The 25,025-nt window shown below is 30.7% G+C and overlaps 4 protein-coding genes across 4 annotated transcripts; all 4 read left to right on the forward strand.

Moving 5' to 3' along the window:
- Positions 1-6,620: 6,620 nt before the first annotated feature.
- LOC101219027 (laccase-7) lies at positions 6,621-10,570 on the forward strand. Its single transcript, XM_031883891.1, has 5 exons — positions 6,621-6,751; positions 7,632-7,783; positions 8,316-8,689; positions 8,762-9,730; positions 10,287-10,570. The coding sequence occupies exons 1-5, from the start codon at positions 6,629-6,631 to the stop codon at positions 10,415-10,417; spliced, it is 1,749 nt and encodes a 582-aa protein (XP_031739751.1). The 5' UTR covers positions 6,621-6,628; the 3' UTR covers positions 10,418-10,570.
- Positions 10,571-12,444: 1,874 nt separating this feature from the next.
- Positions 12,445-15,156, forward strand: LOC101211927 (fructose-1,6-bisphosphatase, chloroplastic). Its single transcript, XM_004147851.3, has 4 exons — positions 12,445-12,951; positions 13,898-14,122; positions 14,222-14,728; positions 14,871-15,156. The coding sequence occupies exons 1-4, from the start codon at positions 12,517-12,519 to the stop codon at positions 14,940-14,942; spliced, it is 1,239 nt and encodes a 412-aa protein (XP_004147899.1). The 5' UTR covers positions 12,445-12,516; the 3' UTR covers positions 14,943-15,156.
- Positions 15,157-15,919: 763 nt separating this feature from the next.
- LOC101211447 (fructose-1,6-bisphosphatase 1, chloroplastic) lies at positions 15,920-18,258 on the forward strand. Its single transcript, XM_004147849.3, has 4 exons — positions 15,920-16,458; positions 16,892-17,116; positions 17,364-17,870; positions 17,956-18,258. The coding sequence occupies exons 1-4, from the start codon at positions 16,036-16,038 to the stop codon at positions 18,025-18,027; spliced, it is 1,227 nt and encodes a 408-aa protein (XP_004147897.1). The 5' UTR covers positions 15,920-16,035; the 3' UTR covers positions 18,028-18,258.
- A 562-nt stretch (positions 18,259-18,820) lies between these two features.
- On the forward strand, positions 18,821-21,767 carry LOC101211195 (transcription termination/antitermination protein NusG). The gene is made up of 5 exons (XM_004147848.3): positions 18,821-19,358; positions 19,772-19,950; positions 20,326-20,629; positions 20,720-20,823; positions 21,353-21,767. The coding sequence occupies exons 1-4, from the start codon at positions 18,942-18,944 to the stop codon at positions 20,798-20,800; spliced, it is 981 nt and encodes a 326-aa protein (XP_004147896.1). The 5' UTR covers positions 18,821-18,941; the 3' UTR covers positions 20,801-20,823; positions 21,353-21,767.
- The last annotated feature ends 3,258 nt before the right edge of the window (positions 21,768-25,025 follow it).

The following is a 25,025-nucleotide window of genomic DNA, read 5'->3' on the forward strand; positions in this document are numbered from 1 at the left end:
CAAACACCTCATAATCAACTCATACTCGACAAAATTTATCTCAATGATTCTATAAATTTTTCCTAAAAAATTCTCAAATTTATATTAATGACGACATTCAACTCTTTCATTTGACCTTCGACATATTATTTTTCGATCTTTTTTCATTCTCCACCAAACACAAACAAATACTCAAGGCATTCTGCCAAAACTCATGGGTGTAATCATTAAAACTCAACCGAGATTTGAAACTCTATACTAATCTTAGTACCAATATAAAACAACTAGGCTCGAGATCTTTAAATAAGAATCGAGATAACATACAAAAATACCTAAAAGAAACAATTGCTAGCGTAATCAGTATGCAAATTACAATAAAAACTTGATTTGAAACACAAAAGTAAGCTATAATCACCTATTTTCCTTACCGGCTTTGGAGGATATGAAATGTGGAAGGAAGAAAAGGAGAGAAAGCTTAAACAATTGAAAAAGTTTATAGGGAATTGGTGGTGACACTTACTAAGCAAGTCATTTCATTTTTTAATATAATAATAATATATTTGGTTACGAGGGTATTTTTGTTACAACTAAAAAATTAATCATGGGATGCATTCTATTATGTTCACAAAAACTCGGGACAAATCTCCGACGCATGAAATCACGTATTATATCATATGGTCGATTTCTACCAATATTATCCGAGAAAGACAAAAACAAAACAGAAAATATTCCTTATAAACCTATTAAAATTGACATAGAAAGTCTATCATAATAGACTATTTGAGTGTTATGCTTTTTTAGTGTTAAAGCTAAAAAGTTTAAAATGATATCATATATTTACAAATATGTCAAAACCAATTTTTTGTTGCCATTTTCATGATCCTTTTAGGTATTTACTAATTTATGAACAGATTTCATGCTATTTTTATTTTTAATCATTTCATAGTACCATTTAGTTTATGTTCTATTATATGTATTTTAATTTTAAAATTTGAATTAAGTTTATAATACAGAATACAAATATTCATCTTTTTAAATATAAAAATATTAATTTCAGCATTTATAAATAATTTTCAATTAACTCAAATCAATTCGAAAACATTCAAAAAAATCTGACATTCTAATCCTACTAAACAACCCCTAAATTTGCAAACATTGTTGTGTTATTTCTCCAAATCATATGGATTTTCACCCACTTTTTAGGCCATTTATGTCATTTGGTTCTCAACTTTTTAATTTCTTTATGCGCAAATGACGATAAAGCCCCTGCAATTAAAATACGAGCCCAAATATTTGTTTTCAATGGGCTCCACTTTTGGGCCCATTCTGTGGGCGGCAGAGGTCCAAAGTGCGACTCCGGTCGTCCCTCTCTAAACGACATGTCGTCCACTATTGCTGATTATTTGACGACACATCAAATATATCACATTTCATCATCTTTTTATTATTGTTATTACTTTTGTATAAATTAGGGTAAAGGATTTGAATAAAAATCCTGAGCTAGTGCATATGAAATATATCAAATATGTGTTTAAAACTTTTCAAAAAAAATTTAATTTAAAAAAAACACAGTTTAGTCTAACTTTCCAAAACAAACCATTTTTAAAAGTTTATATTGTTTAACAACGTCATGAAATAACTTTTCAAACATTTTCAAAGAATTTTAAATTGTTTTTTCATTAAAAAAGTTAATATAAATATTAAAAGTACTAACATGTCAATCACCTTATATGCGTCCATTCACTCATTTTATATGTTATCCATACATCTCATTCTTGTATATTATTGGTGTCTATGTAAATCCACTACCTACTTATCAATTTGTCTATAAACAATCACATGTGGTGAATTTTGAACTAAGAATATACATAGCTAAAATTTGATGAATTTTTGAGGAAGTAGAGAAATTAGTAAAGGAATTTCACCTTTTCTAAATTTCTATTTTTTTTATTTTATTTTTTTTAAAAAAATGGCATATTGAGAAATACCTTTTTAGCCCATCCAAACAAACTCTTAATTAATTAAAAAAAAAAAAAAGATTTTGACCTTGCTTATCAAACTGTATCAATTTTAAATTCATCAAATTGCACTATAAATTTAGATGATTGGGATATATATTTTTACATATAGCGAAAATTCTTGATAAGCTAAAGGAAACAAAAAAAATCTAATGAATTAAATAAAATTGAATATATGTTAAATACGGAATTGATTTTAAAAAATAGAGAAAAACAACACTGAGCTAAGAATTAATTATGCATTTGTCAAACATTTTTAATGCACAATATTGTCTTACTGAAATTAAGTTTGTAAAGGTTTTGTGAATGAATTAACGAAAAATTGAATGATTAAATTTTGAGGGTATTTTTAAAATTCTCTATACACTTTTAAGTTATTATTTGTTTTTTCTTCTTCTATATTTTATCATAGTTATATATATTATTTTTCTAAATATTTGATTTAATTATTTAAAAGAATGTCATATAAAATGAAAAGAAAACAGTACCGATTTGAGTTTGATAGTTTCATTTACATCATCACATTGTGAAATTGCTATTATAAAATGTTTTGCTACACCACGCAAACGTGCACGAAATCCACAACAACCATCATAAAATAATATAATACACCCATAAAACACACACAAATTCTAATACCTACGTCAAGGGCTTAACATACCTCTGACATGAGGCTTATTCAACCTTCAATTATATGAGAAAACAATTACTTGTTTAAAATTATGAATGTTAGAATATTTTATTAAATGATATGCAAATGACCAAAAGACTAAAGTAAAATTCATATTATGAAATTTTGATTTTGAATTAAAATTACTTAAATAAGGGAAACAAATGCATTAAGATGTAAAATCAAATTGAAACCTAAAGAATAATATAATCTTTGTTTTCTTCAAACTATAAAATTGGAATTTTATTTTATTAAAAATAACCCCATAAAACCTACTACATATGATAAGTAGTTGGGTTTAGTTTTAAAATATTTTGTTGCTCAACAGAATTGACTTCACGATGTTCTTAAAAATATGTTTGTTTCAAACAACAGATTAAATAATAGCCTTTAATTTACAAGTTGGAGCAATTAAATAAGGAAGAATATTCATAAGAATTAATTACTTTTAACTTTGACTTTTCCTTTTAACAAATGTTAGTTCCTCCTAACAAAATAGTTTATAATTCATTTTTAAAAAAATATAGGATCTAACCCATTGGATTAGATCATACTTCATCACCAAATAACACTAATTAAACCTAATCTTACCCTCTAGCTTGTATTTCCCAATCATCGAATGAAACTTGGTGAATTGCCTTCGAGGCTGAGACGGGTCAATTGCATTGTCATCCAATTACGTAACATTTTCATTATCAGAAATAATTATTTTAGACTTGTTTTTTTGTCTGACTAGGGTTTAAGAGATAAGACAACTTTATTGGTTTTATTATCCTCACGTTTAACTTTATCACTTCCTATTTTTCAAATCAGAATGATTGTCAATAACAATAAATTTAATTAGACATCTTTTAGAGTTAAAAAGGTTGAATTACTTTTAAACACAATCTTAAAGCTATACATTATCTATAATATATTGTTGATCTAATTAATTTTGTAATTTTCAAAAACTCACAAAATATTATTTACTTCTTGACTAAGCAATTAAGGTCAAATTTGAAGATAAATCTATGGTTTCAAGTAAAATTACCTAATCCATTGATGAAACACAGGACTCCATAGGTTCCAAAAAGTCCATTTAACCCCATAATTTTAATTTGACAAGTTAACAAAATTTGACACCATATATATAAACCATTTTTTCAATTTCTTTTTCATTATTTTCTTCATTTACTTTTTCTTTTAATAAATTTTTTTCCTTCACTTTGAATATCTAGCAAATTTATCGTTTTTTAACATCCCTGTTCACACACATATATAAATAATTGAACCGAGCTTGCTTTTGACTTATAAATTTAAGATTGTAATTTTTAAATAATTTCAAATATTCATATTTTTCTTTGTAGAAAAAGATGTAGGTAATATGAAGCAAATTAGGGTTGGACAAATTTCAACTTTAGACTAAATGTTTGGTAAAGCAAAAGGAAATTAGCTAGAGTGTTTCAAATATAATAACTAAATTAAACCTACTATATTGAATTTTTTATGTTTTATAATCTATTTTCTAAAAAAATTGTCTAAATTGTAATATTTGGTGTTATACAGTTTAACTATTAAGGAAAATACTTAATTTTTATATGCCTTTGAAATTTGAAGGTTAAATAGAAAACACAACTAAAAATTTATTGAAATCGATGAAGAAGTGACATTTAGTTCTAAAAGAGAGCCTACTAATTTGAAAATAGTGTGTGAGATTAACATATATTTGATTAAATATAATTTATCTTAAAAAAAAAAGATTATTTGAAAATCATTTCTAACAAAAAAAAAAAAAATCAATTACAAATGCATCTTTAAACATTTATGAATCTAAAAGGTAAAAGCAAAGTTTAAAAATGTACCAGTTGAGGAGAACATTTCTAAAATATCAATGGTGAATGAATATTTCTAAACTAAAATATGTAAGAATATAAAATTAATAAATAAGACAAATTTTCACATTTTAAACAATAGTATTTTGTTTAAAAAAAATATGTGTAGTAATAATAGTAGAGTCATTTTAATTTGTTGCTTTTTTTTTTTTTTTTTTATACTTGAGGAACTAAATAAATATTTCTTCTTTCTTTTAAAAAAATTAAGAATGGGTTAAAAAGATTGGTAAGTATGTCAACGTGAACAATGATATTATTTAATAATGGCATTTTAAATAGTATTGATAGGTTTGTTAGTCTATTCAACTAATTGAAATCATTTTTTATAACACAAGATATTAAGATCTAAATAAATAAAAAATAATAATAAAGCATAATCCACTTTTTAAAGACGAATTTGAATCATATATTGTAATATTTCATGTCTCTGTCTTTGAACTTATACTTTTTTGTTGTATATAAGAGATCTTGATCTTTTAGAATAATGAACAAGGAAGAGTTCACTACTTGTGTGTGTGTTTTTAAAATAAGATTTCCCACTCTAAGAATAAATAAATAATAGAATCGTTTATGTGAAAAAAAGATTTAAGTAAACACAAAAGAAAAAGATGACTTAGATAAAAAGATTTTAACAAAAATTATATTGTGAAGGGTATTCTTAATTAATTAATAATTTATTTTGAAAGATATTTTAAAATAATAATACTAAGCATGATCATCAACAAGTCTTCTTTGTAGATAAAATATTTAACTAATTAGTGAATATTTCTACCTAACTTAAAAAGAAAATTCTAAGACGGTTTTGCTTCCAATTTTTTATAAATGTTAATTATATGTAATGGCGGCCTCTTAGACTAATTATGTTTACACTTTTTTTTTTTTGCAAACACATAGAACATATTATAAATAATAATAATAATAATAATAATAAAAGGAATAAAAATTCTTAATGTTATGAACCACAAAAATCTTAAATAACTAATTTATATTCAAGTTTTACATTAGAAAAAAAATTTAGATTACACAAAATTTGAATTCAATCCATTTTAATTAAAAATACATGAAACTAGATGATTAATTAATTTAATAAAAAAATTGCGAACAATTTTGTTATTTGAAGTTATTTTCTAAATATCTTCAAAACCATAGTTAACTTTGTTATAATTATGGAATATAGTTCCACATATAGTGGTTTTTAATTATAAGTGTTTTTAATAAACCAAAATCATGTTGTAAAAATACATCATCTAAAATTATATATTTGATAAAAAACGGAATAAAAAAATATTTTTAAAATAATAGATTTAAAACTACCATATTTCTTTACTTAGTTAGGATGGAAGAATCATAAATTTGACTTTTATAATATTGGTTTGGTGAAAGAGAGGTTTCATCGATATGCCACAACCAATTGATAATAATAAAAAAAGTAACACGTTTTAGGACTAAAAATGTGGGATCCTTAATATACCTTATCGAGATGACATCTCTTTTCGTTTTGATTGATCTCTTCCATCTATTTTTTAGATCAAGTTCTTATTTGAGTTATCATGATCTAGTGATACTATAATAGATGAGAAGACAATTAGACATTTATAAGATAATTAGAAAAACATAAACAATACATAATTGACACCAAAACTTATATATTATTATAATTTATATAACACCCTTAAAATATTGAGATTAAAATTGCAAATAACATAAATATGAATACAATTTAAACGTTAGAGCTAATTTATCAAAATTGTGAGAAAAATACAACCATCTTAGTTAGGACCTTATGTTTGATTACACGTTGGGATTTGTTGGTTGTTTATTAATATATATTCAGTATCCACTCTAACTGGTTTTTCTGTTGGATAACGAAAATTTGAGTTTAAAACTAAGAAAATTCAAAGGCCACCATTTTCAATTCCAATGAGCTGAAAATGGAATATATTGATTAATTATTAATTACGTATAGCTTTTAGAACACCCATCTTATTATTTTGAGTATCTATAAATACAAGATCAATTGTGTTCAGTTCTTGTTCCATCTCCCTCTTCCAATTATTCTATTTTTAAAGTTCTTCATTTTAATTATATTAATGGCTTCTTGTAATTTGCTTCTTCTTCTTCTTCTGTTTCTGGCCTCTTCTTCTTCTTCTTCTTCTTCTTCTTCTTCTTCTTCTTCAACGGTTTCTGCTGCCATTGTTGAACATTCTTTCTCTGTAAAACATTCTTCATTCCTGTTTCTTTTTCTGTCTTTATTTTTTTTTTCATCTTTCTTCTTTCATTCCTTTTGTATTTTTCTAAATAATAATTATGCATCATAATAATGCTGCTCTAAATTATTTCTAAGCAACAAATATACAAATATATATGCATGCATGCAATAGACTAATCAAAATATTAAAAGATACCTAGCTAGAATTAGAGTTTTACCTTAAAAGGTATATAGCTTCCATTTGGTTCAATTTTAATTCTTTTTTTCTAATAAAAAACTATCCAAACCAGTAACATTTATATAATTTTCTTCAAATACAAATCAAAATGTTCAATTTTATACTAACGAGTTTGGTTTGTTTTTTTGTTATTTTTTAAAATATATAGCTTTATATAATTATAATTAACCCCACAATGGCATTAATTGTTTTTTCTTTAAAAGAATGATGAAATTGTTTTCAAACACAATATATATTTACTTAAACTACAAGTTTCCTTCTATGATGTTCAAAATCTGTCTGTTATTTGATATTTTGAAGTTTGAAAATTTGTGTTAATTTTATTTTGAGTCTAATAAATTTGAAGTATTTCAAATATATTATAAAAATCTTTATTTTTGTATTTTATAATGCCTCTCACGTAGTCAAAATTTTAATTGTTGTGTTTTTGATTGAGCGTCTAATTTTTTTAAAAATATTGGATATATGCAAGATAAATTTAAAATCTAAAGCATATCCCACCAAAAAATTGAAGATCTAGAAATTTATCGAACATTTTTTTAAAGTGAAGGAAATGGACATGGATAGACTAAACTTTATATTGAATTAACTTGTTTATTATTTTCATTTATTTCTTTAGAAAATTAATATTTTTCTTCATTCATAGGTGGAAGATATGAGTGTTCGACGACTTTGTCGTGATCAAGTGATAACAACAGTCAACAGTGAATATCCCGGTCCAACCATTCATGTTCAAGACGAGGATGTTCTGATTGTCCATGTTACCAACAACTCCCCTTACGATTTAACCATTCATTGGTAATTTTCTCTCTTAATACAGTATTGAATTTGTTATGTAAGAAAAAGAAAATGATTTGTAGTTTGAAGCTATTTCAACTCTATAGTTACATTCATTTTAAGTATATCTCCATTAATTACTTATATGGGCAATTGTCATATTAATATAACCTCCAATTAATAAATCAAAATTTGACAACATATATATTAGTAAATTTAATTTTCTTTTAATTTCTTCTCTTCTTACCATCCAGCACAAAAAACATTCATATTTCAAATCTTTTTTTTTCCTACCATCCCAACAAAAACGCATTCATATTTCTACTCCTTTTCTTTTCAAACAGAGCATAAATTGTAATTTTATCTCATTACTTAAAAAAATTTATTGAATCCAAATATAAATGGTTAAAAACAAAAGTGTGATGATCTAAAAACACTTGATTTTAACTACTATACATAATTTTCATTTTAACCTAATATAGTTTAGAATAATCCTTATTTGAGGGACTAATTAATTAAACTTATAATTTAACATTCTTCATGAAATGGTTAGGCATGGAGTATTCCAGTTGCTAAGCGGGTGGGCAGATGGGCCAGAAAATATAACTCAATGTCCGATACGACCAGGCAAAAAGTACACATATAGATTCAAAATCAAAGGACAAGAAGGAACTCTGTGGTGGCATGCTCACTCGTCTTGGCTACGTGCCACCGTCCACGGCGCCCTTCTCATCCGACCCAAGTTTGATCTCCCACTACCGTACCCAACCCCGTACAAGAAAGTTCCAATATTGTTGGGAGAGTGGTGGAATGCCAACGTTGTCCAAGTTGAAGAGGAAGGCCTCGCCACTGGTCGCGGTCCTAATGCCTCTGATGCCTACACCATTAATGGACTCCCGGGAAATCTCTACCCTTGCTCCCAAAATCGTAAGTTCATTATATTAAATCTCATTCTATAATATTATTATAAGAAATATCTTCTTAACTTTTTGTTGATAGAAACATATGAATTAAAAATGGTACGTGGACAAACATATTTGCTTCAAGTAATCAACGTTGCACTCAACAACCAACTCTTCTTCAAGTTGGCCAATCACAAATTCACCGTCGTCGCCGTCGACGCCACCTACACCGACCCTTACATCACCGACGTCATCGTCCTAGCTCCGGGCCAAACCACGGACGTCCTCGTCAAAGCCAACCAACCCATCGGCTCATACTACATGGCAGCAAGCCCCTACGCCCATACACAACCCCAAATAGGCTTTCCAAACACCATCACTCGCGCAGTCGTAACCTACGACGGCGCATCACACTCCACCACTCCGATAATGCCAACCCTCCCAGGTTTCAACGACACCCCAACTGCACACAAATTCTACACCAACATAACTGGTCTCGTTGGGGCTCGCCACTGGGTCCCAGTTCCTCGCCACGTGGATAATCACATGTTTGTGACGTTTGGTTTGAACTTGGCCTCATGCGGGGCAGTTAATGGAAGCACGTGTGGCGGGCCGAACGGGCAGAGACTATCAGCAAGTATGAATAACGTGTCTTTTGTGATACCAAACGACGCCGGATTGTCGATGTTGGAGGCGTATTTTCATAAGGTGGAGGGAGTTTATAGTAGAGATTTTCCGGATGAGCCGGCGGTGAAATTTGATTATACGAATTCGAGTTTAGGATTGGATAGTTCTTTGATATTTGCTCCGAAGGGGACGAAGGTGAAGAAATTGAAGTTTAATTCGACGGTGGAGATTGTTCTTCAGAACACTGCTTTTATTGCGAAGGAGAATCATCCATTGCATCTCCATGGATTTAACTTCCATGTTTTGGCTCAAGGATTTGGGAATTACGACCCGATTCGTGACCCCTATATGTTCAATTTTGTTAACCCACAAATTCGGAACACTATCGCCGTCCCCATCGGCGGCTGGGCTGTCATCCGATTCCAAGCCAACAATCCAGGTCATTATTTATACATATATTAATATCTTTATTCACTTTTATCTTTTGATCATAAAAACTCCATCGGGCAATCTATGCCTAGTTTTATTTATTATTACTTTTTAAATGTATAATTATTTGATCTAGTTGAGGAACAAATTTGAAAGTTTTGATACAAATTGACAATGTTTTTAAATAATCCATATTTCAGTTCGTTACTAAAGTAGAGTTCTTAATAATTTTTCAAATCTCAAAACACCTTTTTATCACTCTATTTTATTTTAGTCTATATCGTTCATTTTGCCTATGACGTTTTTACTTCACATATGTTTTAGTTTCGTCATGAAAATTGTTATTATTATTTTACTTTAGTTTTTTTATTTAAAAAATTAACTTTAATAATTAAACTTAATTTAGAAAAAAATAATTTTAAATAAATTTAAGATTTCTCGAAAATACACAAATAAAATTAGACAGTTGATTTATTGAAGGTATAAAGATTGAAATTTTACTAAAATAATATTTTAACATTTATTTCAAATCTTATTTAAAGGAATTGAGTATATTAAATTTACAGGTGTATGGTTGATGCACTGCCATCTGGACGTTCACTTACCGTGGGGATTAGCCATGGGTTTTGAGGTCGAAAATGGACCAACTCCGTCGACGAGGCTGCCTCCACCGCCGTTCGATCTTCCCAAATGCTAGGAATATCGTTCATAAAGTTCCTCCAAATTTGAAGAGAATCAAGAATTGTTTCTTATAGTTGATGTTTTACCGTTTGGAGATGAATCCCACAAGTATAAAATAATTGTTTTATTGTCAAATTAAGTTTATAGTTTATAATTTTCTTTTTTATTATTTCAATCAAAGCGAATTATGATTATTAAAACTATATAAAATATTTTCTTTTTTGGTAAGACAACTGCAAGATCAAAAGATGGACCCCCAAGTATAAAGTTAGTGTGTTAAATTTAAGGTATTGCATCTTACGAATATACACACATGTTTAAGTTTAATTTGATATACACACCTCCTGCTAAAAAACAATAAATAATAATAATAAAATCAAATATAATTTCTAGCATTTATTCCGATGATATTTTTAGAATTTGGGGTTGGAATGAGAGAATAATGCTTTTCAAATACATCTATATGTTTTTCCTTTTTGTCACAAATACATCTATATGTGACTGGATTATTTAGTTTCAAATAGTTATTTACATGTGTTTTGGAAACTTTAGTAAGAGATTATATTGTGTTTGGTTTTTAAAGTTAATTTTAATTAATTTAGGTAGATAGAAACTATATTCTATAAGTGTGTCACATTTTTTCATGTTATTTTTTATATTTATAGTAGTTAGAAGTTAAAACAATTAAGTTATGTTTAAATGGGTGGTGTGACTTTAATAAATTATTGTTACTTAACTGTCTAATTATATTAGGGTTCACAAGTAATTAACTAGCGAGACATGTCAATATATAAAGAGCAGCGCTGCTCAATTTGTTTCCTTTTATGTAAATTCAAAAACCATTTTCTGACTTTTTCAATGAGCTGCAAAATCAAAGCAACGCTAGTTTTTTATTTTACACCCCATAATTTCTCCTCACTCAATCTCTAAATATTATGTTTATTTTTCTTCTCTAAATCTCAATTAATCTCTATTGCAATAATAATTATCCCTTTAATTCTTTGTTACTTGTTTGGCTCTTCTTCTTCACTGGCGTCTGCTGCCATTGTTGAACATTCTTTTATCATAAACATTTATCCCTTACCCATCAGTACAGGAAAAAGGACTTGCGTTTTCCAACACACACTCGTTGGAAGATGTACGAAAAAGCATAGAAAAAGGATCTTCCGACTCATGAATGTCAATAGGGATCGAGGTCGGAAGAAATGCATTAAAAAATACGTTGGAAAAACACATCTTCCAAATAGATTGGATATGAATTCATTTCAAAATCAATTGTCAATTAAATAATTAACTAATCTAGTAATTATATGAGATCCCCTTGTTCTTTTCTTCCACGTCAGACTATTGGTAAGGAAAATTATGTCTTTATAAAATATTAATGAAACCTACACCAATATCAATTACCTCACTATCTTTTAAATACACCACACCGTTCCAAAAGTAAATAAAAATAGTATGAAAAATGTTTCATAGTATTGAATCTTATATCTATAAATTTTCATTAGTGTGTCTTATACACTTTCTATTTTTTCAAAATACCTACTTGTATCCTCATACGCTCATCTACCAAAAAAAAATTAATTAAAAAATTTCAAAAAATAAAGTACAAACATTTTATTACGTGACAAATTATGATTAGACAATTTGATGTGTACATAGATAAATTACATTTATATGAAATGCAACTAATATAAATGTAGCTAAGTACTTGGTGAAGGTCTATTTTTTTTATGTAGTAGAATGGAGGCCGAGAGATTTAAATTATAATCGTGAGATTACTAATGCATCGGTACGTAAATTGAGTTATACCCCGATTTTTTTTTTTTTTTTTAAATTGTGGTAATATTTTGTTAAACGTAGAAATAATTGGGCTTGAAGGAGGCCCAAAAAAGCCCAAACAAAAATGAAATCCAAAAGCGGACCAATCTTGCATTGGACTCCAGATGAAGGATCATCACATAAAAGAGCGAGATAAAGTGGGTCCCAAAATCGCCGAAACGGTTGCGAACCTCACAAATCCCCTCAACACTCAAAAACTATGTAACTAAATCAATCACAAAGAGAGGAAGGACGAACAACAACAAGAACTAAAAACAAGAAGAATCCTCTTCAATGGCTTCAGCAGCAGCGACGCCGTCGCCTTGCCATGTTTCCTCTCCAGTAATCTCTCGTTCTCTCTCTCGCCTCTCTCCCTTCCACCTCTCCCTCTCATCCGTCGTCCATCCACCTTGCCGTGGAAATAGAAGGCATAGCGGCAGCAGTGTTTCTTCTACCGTCCGGTGCGCGGCCGTTGGAGCGGCCAAAGAAGCGGAAACGAAAAGGAAAGGCACGTTTCAGATCGAGACGTTGACGAATTGGTTGCTGAAGCAGGAACAAGCCGGAGTGATTGACGCAGAATTGACTATTGTGCTTTCGAGCATTTCGATGGCGTGTAAGCAAATCGCATCGCTGGTGCAGAGGGCGAGTATTTCCAACTTGACCGGAGTTCAGGGAGCCGTCAATGTTCAGGGAGAGGACCAGAAAAAGCTCGATGTCGTCTCCAACGAGGTTCGTTAGTTTAGTTCCTGCTTATCTACAACAATAACTAGAAATATAAAATTGTTACTTCTTTTACAAAAATTGAATAATATGTAATTTTCTGTAGAATTTTAAATTTTGCTATATATTCTTTTGTATTTTGTTATATTTGTAAACGAACATCTAATTTATATGTTTATATAACTCCTCATTATCCTTTATATATATTAGTAACTATAGGAGAAAATCTAAAGGAAGTAGGATTTACTTCTTTAGGTGTAAGAAAAATGACATGAAATTTTAAATTCTAGATTATAAAAAGTTGTGATATAAGACCTTAAATTTGCAAAAACTAACCATCTTATTTTTATCATTTAGTTGAGAAATATTAACTACATGAAGACATAATGGAACCTCTAAGTTGATGTAGTTGAAAAAGGACCAATTTATTAAAAATATTAATTATATTAGTTGATGAATTGATATTGATACGTATTTCATTTAATATCTTTTGAAATGTTTTGCATAAAATGGTCTCTTAAATTCAACCATGACATAGACTTGTAAATTATAAAAATTACTCTTGAAAATTTTCATTTACTTTAAAAATGTCTTAATGTTTTCAAAATTTGCAATATTACTTTTAACTTTTATAAACATCTCAAAAATGTCTTCGAGGTAGAAATTCTTTAGAGTTTGAAGTGTAATTGAGATTTGTATTGGTTTAGTAGGTGATGTAGGAAGAAGATTTGAAATGGTAGAGTAAGTGATAAAGGACGAAAATTTGAATCACCGCGTGGTTTTAAGTTATCACACACTCTAAGTCCTAAGTCGCAGTTGAGGTTGAACATTCTAAACAATTTATGAAATGTTTATAAAAATTAAAGAGTGATGTTGGGGAGGAATTATGAAAAGAAATGTAATATAAATTGAATTTAGAAGTTCTAATAAAAACAAGAGTCATACATTGCCATAGGTGTTTTCCAATTGCTTGAGATCAAGCGGGCGAACAGGGATTATAGCATCGGAGGAAGAAGACGTGCCAGTGGCCGTAGAAGAGAGCTACTCCGGCAACTACATCGTCGTTTTCGACCCCCTCGATGGCTCCTCCAACATCGACGCCGCCGTCTCCACCGGTTCCATCTTTGGCATCTACAGCCCAAACGATGAGTGCTTGGCCGACATCGGCGACGATTCCACTGTAAGCCAATCCTCATTCTCTTTCCCACAACTTCCCCTCCCAAAAGAATGAGCCATCACAACATGTCCTTTAACTGTTTGATAAATTGCCGAAGAGCAGCTAGGCACAACAGAACAAAGATGCGTTGTGAATGTGTGCCAACCAGGAAGCAACCTTCTCGCCGCCGGCTATTGCATGTACTCAAGCTCCATAATCTTCGTGCTCACCATAGGACAAGGCGTTTTTGCGTTTACATTAGACCCAATGTATGGAGAATTTGTACTAACACAAGAGGACATCAAAATTCCCAAGGCTGGGAAGATTTATGCCTTTAATGAAGGGAATTATCAATTGTGGGATGACAAGTTGAAAAAGTACATTGATGATTTGAAGGATCCAGGCCCGAGTGGGAAGCCATATTCTGCTAGATATATTGGTAGTTTGGTGGGTGATTTCCATAGAACCTTACTTTATGGTGGAATTTATGGTTACCCCAGAGATAAGAAGAGCAAGAATGGGAAACTGAGGCTCTTGTACGAGTGTGCACCGATGAGTTTCATAGTGGAACAAGCTGGAGGCAAAGGCTCAGATGGCCATCAAAGAATTCTTGACATACAGCCAACAGAGGTTAGTTTGTCTAATCCATTGCTTGTATTATTTTTGTTTTTTTTGGTCTAATAGTGAGATTTAACAGAGAGTTAAATGGGAATTGTGATCTAGGTTTGATTCGAGTTTTTTATTTTCTTTTGCTTTTGTGTTGTTTGAATAGATCCATCAACGTGTGCCTCTGTATATTGGAAGTGTGGAAGAAGTGGAGAAAGTGGAGAAGTATTTAGCTTGACTGATAAATGTGGGAAGATAAGGTAATGGGATTTTGGTTGGTTGGGGATGAAGAAAAAAGGTATATCAGTTGTATTCTATTCTTGTAAAGCTTACTTCAATGCTGAATAAAAAAATTGAGGTTTTGTGTAGTTTATATTTGCTTCCGTATCAACTATTGCCTATTTCATATTTTGTAAAGTTTTTGTGTTTGAGAATAGAAGGGGATTAAATCATTGTTTCTTCGATAAAACAGCAAATTAAAGAAAAACAAATTAAGTTCATGAAAATACAGTCATTATCAATTGTATACGACGGTTGTGGAAATTATTATAATATTACCAATCAAAAGAGGAACATGCTTTTTAATATAACTAATTTCAATATCTTACTTTTACGATAAAGTATGGTACTCACTAGCAAAATCCTAATTTTTTTTTTTTATATTAATGCCATATGTAGGAAGTATAGAAGTGATCATGAAATAAGAATATTGTTCATTGTCTTGCCATGCTCGGATGCTACTAGCAAATTATGTTATACTAACGCTAACGATGAAACATCTTGAATCTATAATATGGTTATAGTCATGAACATAATCAAAACAAAATCTGTTTTTATGTTTTCTATTTATATTTAATGGTCAGTTTCACAACAACTAAACTTAACAATTACAAAATTGAAACCAACATGATAATCATTCAATTGACATAATATTTGTATTATAATCTTAAAAGATTCGCCTTTTCCAAATGTAAACCTTAAACCCAAACTTTAATTATATAACAATTAATCACTTTTTAAAATTTAATGACAAAAAAAACATAATTAAATTGGTTAGAAAAAATTGTAAGAGTTTCTTTAAAACATAATTCTTTAAAAAAAATTAGTTTGAAAGATAAAAATACACAAGTACTTCATCTAGGGTGCATCTTACAATCGTGAGAATTGAGAACCCATCTATATTTCGTACGTACTGCAGCCATGGAAGCGCGAACTGTGTTGTTCAACCAATCAGAATCACACAATTGTTTCACAAAGAGATAAGCCACAACCACAAACACACAAACAGAAGAGAGGGAGTAAGGAGAGAGAGAGAGAGAGAGAGAGAGAGAATGGTTCGTACGATTTCATCTTCGCCTCAACAAACTCTCTTCTCCACCTCTCTTTTCTCCAGCTCCGGTGGTTTCCCCTCTTCCAATTTCTCCATCCGCCGCCCTTACAGTTTCTCCGGCACCTCGGCAGCCAAGTTCCCGATCAGAGCTGTGAGCTTGGGGACGACCGAACCGGAAATCCGATCGAAGAACCCGATCCGATCCGGATTCGATGTGGAAAACTTAACCACGTGGCTACTGAAGCAAGAACAATCGGGACAAATCGACGCGGAACTAACCATCGTCCTCTCCAGTATCTCTCTGGCCTGCAAACAGATTGCTTCGTTGCTGCAAAGATCCAGCATTATCAACCTCACCGGCGCCCATGGTACCATGAATGTTCAAGGTGAAGATCAGAAGAAACTCGACGTCATTTCAAATGAGGTGATTAATTAGAGTACGAAATGAAATTTAAATTTAAATTTTATTATTGATTAAAATAATAAAATTTAGTTATTTATAACTATTTCAAATTATTTTAATTTGAGATTAATAATAAATACGAACAGAAAGTGTTTGCTTACAATTTCAATCATATCTTACGACTAAATATTTAAATTCTGAAACAAAAACTATTTAAAGAAATTATCAAAATTTTACAATATGTTCGTTTTGAAAATGCGCATTCTTAGTCAAATTCATCAACTACTTTTTTGAGAACGTTGTTTTTGTAATTATCAAATGTTGAGTTGGTTTTTGAAAACATGAATAAAAAGAAGTAGATATCAAACAAGAAAAGCAGAGATGAAAAAGGTGTTTCTAGATTTAATTTTAAAAAAGTAAATAAGGCCTAAATGGTTATGGAAAAATGTTTCAGTTGTTTTGCAGCTGCCTGAGATCGAGTGGAAGAACAGGGATCATAGCTTCAGAGGAAGAAGATGTGCCAGTAGCAGTGGAAGAAACATACTCTGGAAACTATGTGGTTGTGTTTGATCCCATTGATGGCTCTGCTAATATTGACACTGCATTGACCACTGGTTCCATTTTTGGGATTTATGCACCTGATAAGCAATGTCTCTTTGACATTGATGATGACTCTGTGGTAACTTTTCTTCTTCCCCATATCTCTTCTATCAATCATCTCCCGTTTTTAAACCCTCTCTGCTTCTCAGGTTCAATCTTATTGTTAACGTACTAATTATCTCGAAAGTTTAAGTTGATGGATCAACAAACATAGAACGTATTGCTTATATAAGAGATGGTTGTTTTATGTAGCACATAGAGAATTAACAAATTATTAGTTGAATAAATAATAGAAATATGATTGTTGATCTTCTACATTACTACAGCTTAATCAAGAAGAACAAAAATGCATCATGAATGTATGTCAACCTGGAAACAATCTGTTAGCAGCTGGTTACTGTCTCTATTCAAGCTCAGTTGTCTTCACAATCTCTATTGGAAAAGGAGTTTTTGCCTTCACTTTGGACCCTACCTATGGAGAATTTGTGTTAACTCATCCCAACATCAAAATCCCAACCTTGGGTAAGATCTATTCTTTCAATGAAGGGAACTACGATCTTTGGGACGACAAGTTGCAGAAGTACATCGATCATCTCCGACAACCGACGTCCTCAGGCAAGTCTTACTCCGGACGCTACATCGGTTGTTTGGTAGGGGAAATTCATAGAATGTTGCTTGTTGGAGGGATATATGGAAACCCTGCAAATGTTAACAATAAAAATGGGAACCTTAGATTGTTGTACGAGTGTGCGCCAATGAGCTATCTGGTCGAACAAGCGGGTGGGAAGGCAATAGATGGTCAGAGGAGAATACTCGACATCGAACCGACCAAGGTAATGTGACTATTTATGGTACGAATAATGTGTGTGTGTGTGTATAACTATATATATAGTTTGTTGATGTGATGCTATTGGGCAGATTCATCAGCGCTCACCAATATTCATTGGAAGTTCAGAGGAAGTGGAGAAATTGCAGAAGTTTTTGGCTTGATTCTTTTGTATTTCTCAAATGGTTTCTCTCTCTCTAGAAATCTGATCTCTTTTAATTTCCTCATGCTAGGTGATCTAAGATTATTATTGCATTATGAAGATGAATTTTTCTCAAATTCCAATATTTGTATACATCAATGAAATGGTAGAAATTGTTGTACATCATCTCTTATTTAACTTAGATATTTGTTGTAATTCTTTTTAGAAAAAGAAAATGAGACTTGCAAATCTACCTTTCTTTTTATTATTTTTATTAAAAACGTAGCCTCATCTTTTTTTTGTTTGTGAAATACTCTAAAGGTTGACTATGCGTATATGAAAAAGAGTAACTGAATCTCTAATCTCAAAGTTGATAATATGTTATTTTGATAATATAAACCTTGCTAATTGATGTTATTTTGAAAAGGAAAAAAATATTACTTTTACACAAGTAATTAATTAAGTCTCTCTACTTTTAACTTTGTAACAATTTAGTCTCTAAACTTTGTTTCGTACATTATAATTTTGTATTGATTTATTCCGTAACATAGAAATTAGTGTTAAAATTTAATGAATATTTTTGAATTAATAAACTAATTAAAGACTTGATATCATTCTAAAATACAAAGTCAATACTATTAAAAATGGTTATAAAATTAAAAGTAAAAGAACTCAATTACTACTAATGTTTAGGACTAAATATGTTGTGTAAAGTTACTAAATTGTGGCTTCCAAATGGGCTCAAACTATCCAGCCCGGCCCAAGAAAATGTATCACTGATTCTCAATGCTGACAAATCGGCTCGCAACCCAAATTATCTTCTTCCTCAACCAATCCGACAAATGGGAGTTTCAATAACGACCTCTCATTGGCGTTTATCGTCACCGGCGACTCCACACCCGACCCAATAATCGGAAACTTGTTTCCGTAATCAAAATGGCCTGTGGGCTTCTGGTTTGGAGCTCAGTTTCCCTTTGCTCTACCTCTTTCCCTGCACTTTCCTTCTCTCTCTCTTCTTCCAGACGTACCCAATTATCAGTCTCCGCCTCCGTCGAAACCCCCGCCGCCGCCGCTGACGATGCTCAGCAGCTGTCGGTGAGGGAGCGGAGGAAGCTGAGGAACGAGAGAAGAGAGATCAAAACCACCACCAATTGGAGGGAAGAAGTAGAGGAGAGGCTCTGCAGGAAGCCCAAGAAGGAATTTGCCAATTGGACTGAGAAGCTCAATCTTGATTACCTCGCTAAATTGGGTCCTCAATGGTGGGTTATGCGTGTTGCTCGTGTTCGAAGCCAAGAAATTGTCGAACGCCTTGCTCGTTGTCTTGCTAGGAACTACCCTGACCTCGATTTTAAGGTGCAATTTCTTCATTCCACTGTTTGGATTTTGGGTTTGTGGCACAAATTGTATGGATTTTTTTGTGTTGGTTTTGAAATTCATTAACAGAATCCAATATATGAAAATCTACTGAGTTTCATTGTTTGAGAACTTGAGGGAATGCTTAAATGTTTCTGTAAACATAAATGTATATGTATATTTCATTAGCTTGATTATCTTGCAATGTAGTACTTAGATTGGAGAATAAAGGATTTGAAACAACAGCTAAAAGATTAAATAATGCGGTCGTTTTTTTTCAATTTTACATAAGATGCCAAAGAAACAAAGGTTTTCTAAAAAGGAATGAAGAAATGGGATTTATTTTTTTAGTTGCTACAAACAGTAGAGACGATAATGTGTATCAACGTCTCAAGTTCTTCAGTTGATTGCAGATATATTACCCGTCGGTTAAGGAGAAGAGGAAATTAAAGAATGGTACTTACACCGTTACACCAAAAGCTGTTTTTCCTGGATCTGTATTTATAAGGTGTGTCATGAACAAGGAGATTCATGACTTCATTAGAGAGTGTGATGGAGTTGGAGGCTTTGTTGGTGCCAAGGTCGGAAACACGTGAGTCTTTATTTTGTTTTCTTCTTTGTAAAATCAGTTGAGCAACTATTTGTTCTCTGGGAACACTCTACTTGAAATTACTTGAGACTCCTGACAGGAAATGAGAGAACTGCATTGGTCCTTTGGGATTATGTAATTTGTATTTCTTGTAGTCTATAGATTCTGGAGTCTAGGAGGTTATGGCACAGAACTGATTCATAACTTGATCTGGATTTCAAAACTAGGAATAATTTTAGATTCAAAATTCAGATTTTCATACTACGATCGACAGTAACTTTCATCTGAAATTTTAGATATAGAAGCTGTATATTTCTCTATGTCAATTATGTGTTCTCAGTCAGTCTGTTGTTCTGATATAGTTTTGGCAATATACAGTAAACGACAGATAAACAAACCAAAGCCAGTATCCGAAGCTGACATGGAAGCAATTTTCAAAGAGGCAAAGGATGAGCAAGAAAGACACGACCAGGCTTTCCTAGAGAAAGAGCAAGAGGAAGCTCCAAATACTAGCGCACTCAAAACTGACTTAGATACAAATGGTACTACTGCTACGAAGCACAAAGGAAGACCCAAAAAAGCTGTTAATACTTTGTCGCCAGGGTCAACAGTTCGAGTGGCATCAGGTACTTTTGCAGAATTTGAAGGCTCTCTTAAGAAGCTGAACCGTAAAAGTGGAAAGGTATGTTGTTTTCTTTTAGATGAAGAGTTTGCTACAAAGAGAATAATTAGAAGAAAGTTGTGTCCTAATTGATTGATTTCCTTCATGCAGGTAACTGTGGGATTTACACTATTTGGGAAGGAAACCCTTGTAGATCTTGACATTGGTGATATTATAGTAGAGACAAAATGAATGAATTTACTTTCTCAGTCATGGTAAGTAAAGCAATCACAAGACCCATTTATTTGAGGTTTCTTTCTTCCACTTTGATGCAAAATGTTATAATCAGTCAAAACCCACATCTATTCCATTAAGTTCAAGTGGAAAACAGAAAAGCCATACAAACCATTGGTCTTAGTCAATACTTAATCATCACAAGAACTTGCTAGGATCTTGTTTTGGTTTTTCAAATCATTCAAAGCACTGTTGAAATCGTCAATAATAGGCCTTTATTTGTGATGAATCTTTTCCAAATCACAATAGATTCAGACTTAGTATCATGTCTTCAAGATTTTGACATTGTTTGAGATAGAAGTAAAAGATGTCATTGTTTCGTTATGAAGTAACGCTTCTAGTCAACCCTTCCTACTCAATCTTTGTACGAGTTGTAGATTTAAAGAAAAGGAAGATTTTTCCAAGAATATTGTTTCAAGATTTGAGTTGTTTTTATTCCTTTAGAAAATGCTAATCAGAGCGCCTTTGATAGCTGAGCACTCTTCACTTTACTCTGTCACTGTTTTGCAGTAAAGTGTGGACGAAACTCATGGAGTTGGAGAATAAGCAAGCAGCTCCAGCTCTCAGCTCTCAAAGCATATTCATGAACCAAAGAACATAAAAGTACTGTTGCTTGAATTGACAGACAGCCCACGTTGATGAACATGTCCACAAATCAGCTTTGCTTCTTTGAAATTACTCTGCATTCGGAGATTCTTACTGGAAATCAAATAGGATCTTGAAGGAATTGGCAGCCAAATGTATTCTTGTTAGACTTTTGAGAAAATTAAACTAGGAAATATCATGATGAAATCATACCTGAGTAGCTCTTGTAAATTCAAATATCTTTGAAGTCACAAATTCACCATAATTATAGAGGTGTTCAAGATCCGATTCGATCTACCCGTCAAACCGGACCAAACTAAAAAGTTTGATTTTGGATGTATACCAAGCCAAACCAACTTGTTTGTTTGCTCCAAACCAAAGTGAACTAAATATCTGGTTCAATTATAATACATATATGTATATAAATATGACTTATTTTGTTATTTTGTTTTAACTTTTAACTAATATAAACGGTTTGATTCACTTTTTTTTTTTTTTAATTTTAACCAATTTAAACAGTTGAATTCTGTTCAGTTTTCACATCCTAATTCAAAACTAAACCAAAATGTTGTTTCAGTAAAAATTATATTTTTGGTGATGTAAGATCCTGTTATTAAGTTGAACTTTGTCAGTTTTAATGAACACCCCTACATGATTGCCTTAATGGAGGAAAATATTGTATAAAGTAGGTATGTTCTAAATTATTTCCAAAACTGTGTTGATAGCATACTAATGTTTGAAACTTTGATTGGTCCTCTATTCAATTTGTACCTGCAAATACTCATTAACTTCTCCAAAACTTCAATAAAATGTAGAGTTTGGATAGAATCTGTGGCCTTCCATGGTCCCATCATTTAGTTCAAACCTCCATTGTTTAAAAATGGTAAGAACATAAAAGAAAAATGTTGATAAACAATAGGGATATGAGGTGCCCAATGGATTACAATTCACATGGGCTGATGTCCCTTTTGCCTCAAAATCTTAATTTAATGTAAACATGTGGGTGTTGTTGTTAAGTCACTACCTCTCTTGCTTTGCCCCCACATTACAACCTTCACCCTTCTATCCAACATTTTTTTTATAATAACTTCCTCTATTTGATGCTTCCATGGAATCTGAGAGTTATAAAATGAAGTGATAAGAAAGTATGAGAAGTAGGGGGGTGTGGTTTTATTATAGGACAACTCACTCATTTTATTATGGGACAACTCTTAATGTTGGTATCAATCTATGATGTGCCCTCCACACATCTATTATACGAGTAGACCCCATGAAATAGTTGTCTTATTTCCAACCTATGTTTTGTTTCATTTTTATATCAATCACAAGAAATCTTTTTTAGTTACTTTAGTTCTTTTTTTAAAAAAAAATGTAATCAATTCAACAAACAGGGGACCATACTTCCATTTCCATTTCTTTGTCTTAAATTCAAACACTTGTTAGATAGTCGTAAATATAATAATTAGATTTAAAATTTCAGTATATGTAGCAACATTTTAAACAAATTGCAAATATATCAAAATTTGTCAAAGTCTATCACTAATAGATCGTGTCGAAAATATTGGTTTATTATTGATAAACTATAAGAGTCTATAAGCAATGAAAATCTATCAATGTTATATTTGCAATTTTATTAAAATATTGTTATACACTTGATAATAATTGAGTGTATTACCCCGAAAATGTGTTAATATAGAGTTTGTACCCTTAAGTTGTTTTATTAACGTATTTAAATATTAGATTCAACGAGAAGAAATGGATTTATGCTTGAAAGTGAGGCCAATTATGTTGATATGAGTTAGATTTCACGTGCCAAGTAGCACCTAAATGATATGTGTTCAAGTGCCTTAAAAGTTGACGAGGTAAGAGTGTTAGAAATAATCTCGTTAGTTTTCAAATTTTTAGGTAAGCTAACCTAAATTTAGAAGTATAAAATGTGTAATTCCATTCCCATGAGTTTCATATTTCCTATGCAAATATTTGAAATCTTACAAAAAAAAAAATTCCAAACAAAAACTATTACTTTTAGTTTTGATTTTTACTTAATTATATGCAAATAAAATATAAATTAATTGACAATAAATTACTAAAGAAAACTTAAATAGTTAATAAATGAGACCTAACAATCAAATTTGGTATGAAATTGAAATATTTATAAAAGAAGAGGGAATGTTTGATATATTTTTTTTCTCGTCTCCTATTCATCTCTATTAGTCTCAACATTTGTAAATAAAGATTATTAGATGTTTTAGTTATTTTAATTAAAAAAGAATACTTATTTCAATTGGAGAAAAAAAAATAGTAAAGGTAAGATATGTATATATTGATTGTTTCAATTAATTTTTATTGGACAATAAAAGTGAGAAAACTTTAATCGTCATGATTACGGAAACTCTTGCATGTCAACTGAGTTATGTTCACTCTAACATTTTAGTCCATTGTTACCTTTAGCCAAAGTACTATCATGGATATGTAGGAAGTTGTTTCAACTATTTGATAATTGTTGTCCATTTACATATATATTGGGATCCACTACCATGAATCCTATGGAGAGGACATATTCAATTATATGCAAAGCATTGATTGAAGGCCACACAAACCTCCTAACCAAACCAATAAACATGATCGATCAAAGTCAGTTTTTCGACAAAATCGACTATTGATCATAGTTAATTTAGTAAATGTACAAATGATCTCGGCATCGATGAGTAATGATTGGTCGGGTTAGTTTCACTTAAAAATACTTTTTGAAAATTCTTGATTTAAAACTTTCCGAAATCGATCTTGATCGACCGGCTCGGTTTTTGGTCCATCATGCTCACCCATACCCATAAATAAATAAAAGAGGTATTTTCCTTCTTTTAAGAATAACAATAAAAACAAAATAAAACATTTGTCAAAAACTTACCATCCATGCAAAATTACTACACACAATCTTACAATGAAAGTATAAGTATTTTGTAAAATTATCGTCGATCGTTATCATCTTTGTAATTTTTTGTCTAACAATATAAAAAACTAGTATTTTAGAGATCATCGTGGGTCACAATTTTTTAACCAGTTACAATAAACTATTATAATTAATTAATCAATATTTAGATATCGAGGTATAATAGTTTATGTTTTTAATAATATAATACAAAGTTGTTTTAAATCTTCCTTCTCGTTTCTTTTTTATTTGAACTAAAATAGATCAAACATGAATTATTATAACTCATAATAAAATAGTTTGTGCTAAAAAATAGTTCATCATCACTCACATATTATAATAATGATTGTCTATAATAATCAATTCAACGTGGCTATTTTAATCCACTTACTTGTAAAACTTAAAAATTAAAATTTGTCATTCTAAATTTAAATTTTATCAAAAATAAATAAACATAACAACAATGTATAATCGAAACTTTATTACAAAAAGTACTAATAAATAATTTTAGAAAACACTAAAACTATAATAGAAAATAAATTTAAGGTTTATGGAAAAAAAAAGGCAAAAACTAAAATTAAACAAAGCATAAAAATTAAAATTAAACAACTCTACAATACATGAACCTAAATGATATTTTAAACATAAATAAATTTCATGTTAATCTCT

This window comes from Cucumis sativus, chromosome 4 (genome assembly GCF_000004075.3).
Source record: "Cucumis sativus cultivar 9930 chromosome 4, Cucumber_9930_V3, whole genome shotgun sequence".
Classification (NCBI taxonomy): domain Eukaryota; kingdom Viridiplantae; phylum Streptophyta; class Magnoliopsida; order Cucurbitales; family Cucurbitaceae; genus Cucumis; species Cucumis sativus.